Source organism: Myotis lucifugus, unplaced genomic scaffold (genome assembly GCF_000147115.1).
Source record: "Myotis lucifugus unplaced genomic scaffold, Myoluc2.0 scaffold_778, whole genome shotgun sequence".
Classification (NCBI taxonomy): Eukaryota; Metazoa; Chordata; class Mammalia; order Chiroptera; family Vespertilionidae; genus Myotis; species Myotis lucifugus.
This window is the reverse complement of record NW_005871826.1, coordinates 1-2194: the sequence shown is the minus strand read 5'-3', so window position 1 is coordinate 2194 and position 2194 is coordinate 1. Positions and strand designations below refer to the sequence as shown.

The 2194-nt window shown below is 53.4% G+C and overlaps 1 protein-coding gene across 1 annotated transcript in view; it reads right to left on the bottom strand.

Annotated features, from left to right (window-relative positions):
- The window catches only part of CDK10 (cyclin dependent kinase 10), an 8986-nt gene extending 8851 nt beyond the window's left edge, over positions 1 to 135 (bottom strand). The window contains exon 1 of the mRNA XM_014448180.2: positions 129 to 135. Within this exon, the coding sequence (XP_014303666.2) occupies positions 129 to 135 (7 nt within the window). The remainder of the gene's footprint in view (positions 1 to 128) is intronic.
- Positions 136 to 2194: the final 2059 nt, after the last annotated feature.

Genomic DNA, 2194 nt, shown 5'->3' with positions numbered 1-2194 from the left:
ATTTTTTATTTTCTCCGCTTCACACCAAATTGGGGTGGGGTGGGAAGTCAGATGTACCAATATAATACTAAAAAGAACATAATCCTCCTCCACCCAGAGAAATTAGAAACTGTGTGCAGGAGCCTTGCTGATCATTTCCAGGGAACTAAGGATAGCGAACAGTGTCACCAGACTAAATGTGAGACCCAGCCAGAGGGGCAATTCTCTGCACCTGAGCACTGCTGGTGAGGTGGGGGCAGTTGAGGGGTCCCCCCGGGTGGCCCCCTCCCCCATAGGGGAGCCCTCACAGCCAAAAAGATGGGGAGTGCCCAGCTCAGCTGTCCCTCTTCCCGGGCAGCTGTGACAGGGCCACTTCCAAGCTTCCACGTGCACGGCTGCCCCCCACCCCTTCCACATTCTCCTTTTGGATTCTTAATGCCCTGAGCAGCCAGGCGGGGAGCCCTTAAGCCCTCCGTGGAACGCGACACCTTCAAGTTGAGTGCTCAGAGCCCCACCTTCTTTCCGCGTGCGGGGACATCTCACCACACAGCCCATGCTCCCTCAGAGTGGGAGAGAGGGAGTTGAACAGAAGGGAGAGGTGCCACCTGCTGTCTGTTTATCACTGCACAGCCAGCCAGTTCCACAGGGGGTGGGGGGGTAATTTATTCAAACTAATTTAAGTCACTCTTGCCCTCAGCCAAGCTGCCAGCAGCCCTGGGGAAGGTGAGACCATGGTAGTCACGAGCGGGGCAGGGGGATTCTCATCTGAAGGGGCACCTGCAGCTTCCCACAGGGCGGGGTGGCCCTTGTGTCATCACGGCTGAGACTCGGAGCACAGTGAGTGAGGACAGCGACTCGGGGTCGTTTATTCTTTAGTCTGTAAAGCATAGGCGTCTATTGTACTGGGGTTCCTGTGTCGGGCATAGGGGCCCCATTCCATCTCCTCGCGAATGGTCCTCTGCTCTGGGCTTCCGACGGCACAGGTGAGAGAGTCATTTGAGGCCGAAGTGATGATGATCTTTGGAATGACAACTCTGTTCCTGCCTGACGTTACCTTTGCCCCAGGTTTCTCTAGAAGGAAGGAAACATCCAGGTATTTAGTAAGTCTGCAGCGAAGCAGACAATGTCTGTGTGACGGCCAAAGCACAGGGACTAGATTCGCGGTTCAGGACAAAGAAACAGGTAGGTTGGAAGCAGTCAGAACTGTGCACGGACGTTCAAAAGCTTCACCTAGACACCTTCTTTCCAGGATGAAAGGGGACTTCTGCCATCCGCCGTGGAGACCAGGCTGCCAAAGGCTCAGGCAGGAGACAACCTCGAAAAGGCAGGTGTGCCTCAGGTGAAGTTTCAGGAGCACAATTTCCAAAGGATTCTAAAGCCGGTAACAGCTCTCTGTACAGAACTTTATCAGTCAGAACGCTGCACAAGTGGACACTCCTGATGTTGGCCACATTTTCTTAAACTTAAGTTTACAAGGAATACGTAAAACTTGTGAAATGCCGAGTCTGTCAAATGTTACAAAAAGCAGAAGGCCCTTCCCTGCCCGCACCTCTGGGGGTGCAGCTGGAGGCACATCCCTTCACGCCTCCGGTAAAGCACCCGGGGTCTCTGCGCAGGTGTGCGTGCGTCAGCGGCACTCACAGCATCATGTCCTGCACCAGGACGGCCTGGCCGTTTACCCTGTTCCCACAACACCTCATGGGCCAAGCCACACGGGAATGAGCCCTAGAGCCGTGGTCGGCAAACTGCGGCTCTTTGGCCCCTTGAGTGTGGCTCTTCCTAAGCCTTAGGAGGACCCTAATTAAGTTAATAATGTACCTACCTATATAGTTTAAGTTTAAAAAAATTTGGCTCTCAAAAGAAATTTCAACTGTTGTACTGTTGATGTTTGGCTCTGTCGACTAATGAGTTTGCCGACCACTGCCCTAGAGTAACGACCCACGACCAGCTTCTGAAGCAGGTCCTGGGTCCCTACGCTTGACAGATGAAGGGCCTGAGGCACAGGATGTTTAAGTCACCTGCCTGAGGCAGATGGCAGAGGAGATGCTGGAGCCCGGGGACCAGGTCCAGAGCCCCCTCGAACTTCACCCCTGCAGCCAGCCTGGAGGATTGTAACCAAGTGACCACAGCCTGCACTGGGCACTTCATGTCATCCTGTTCTCCATTTAGTTTCAAGTGGGGAATTTATTTTTTCACATGTTTTATACAAGTATTC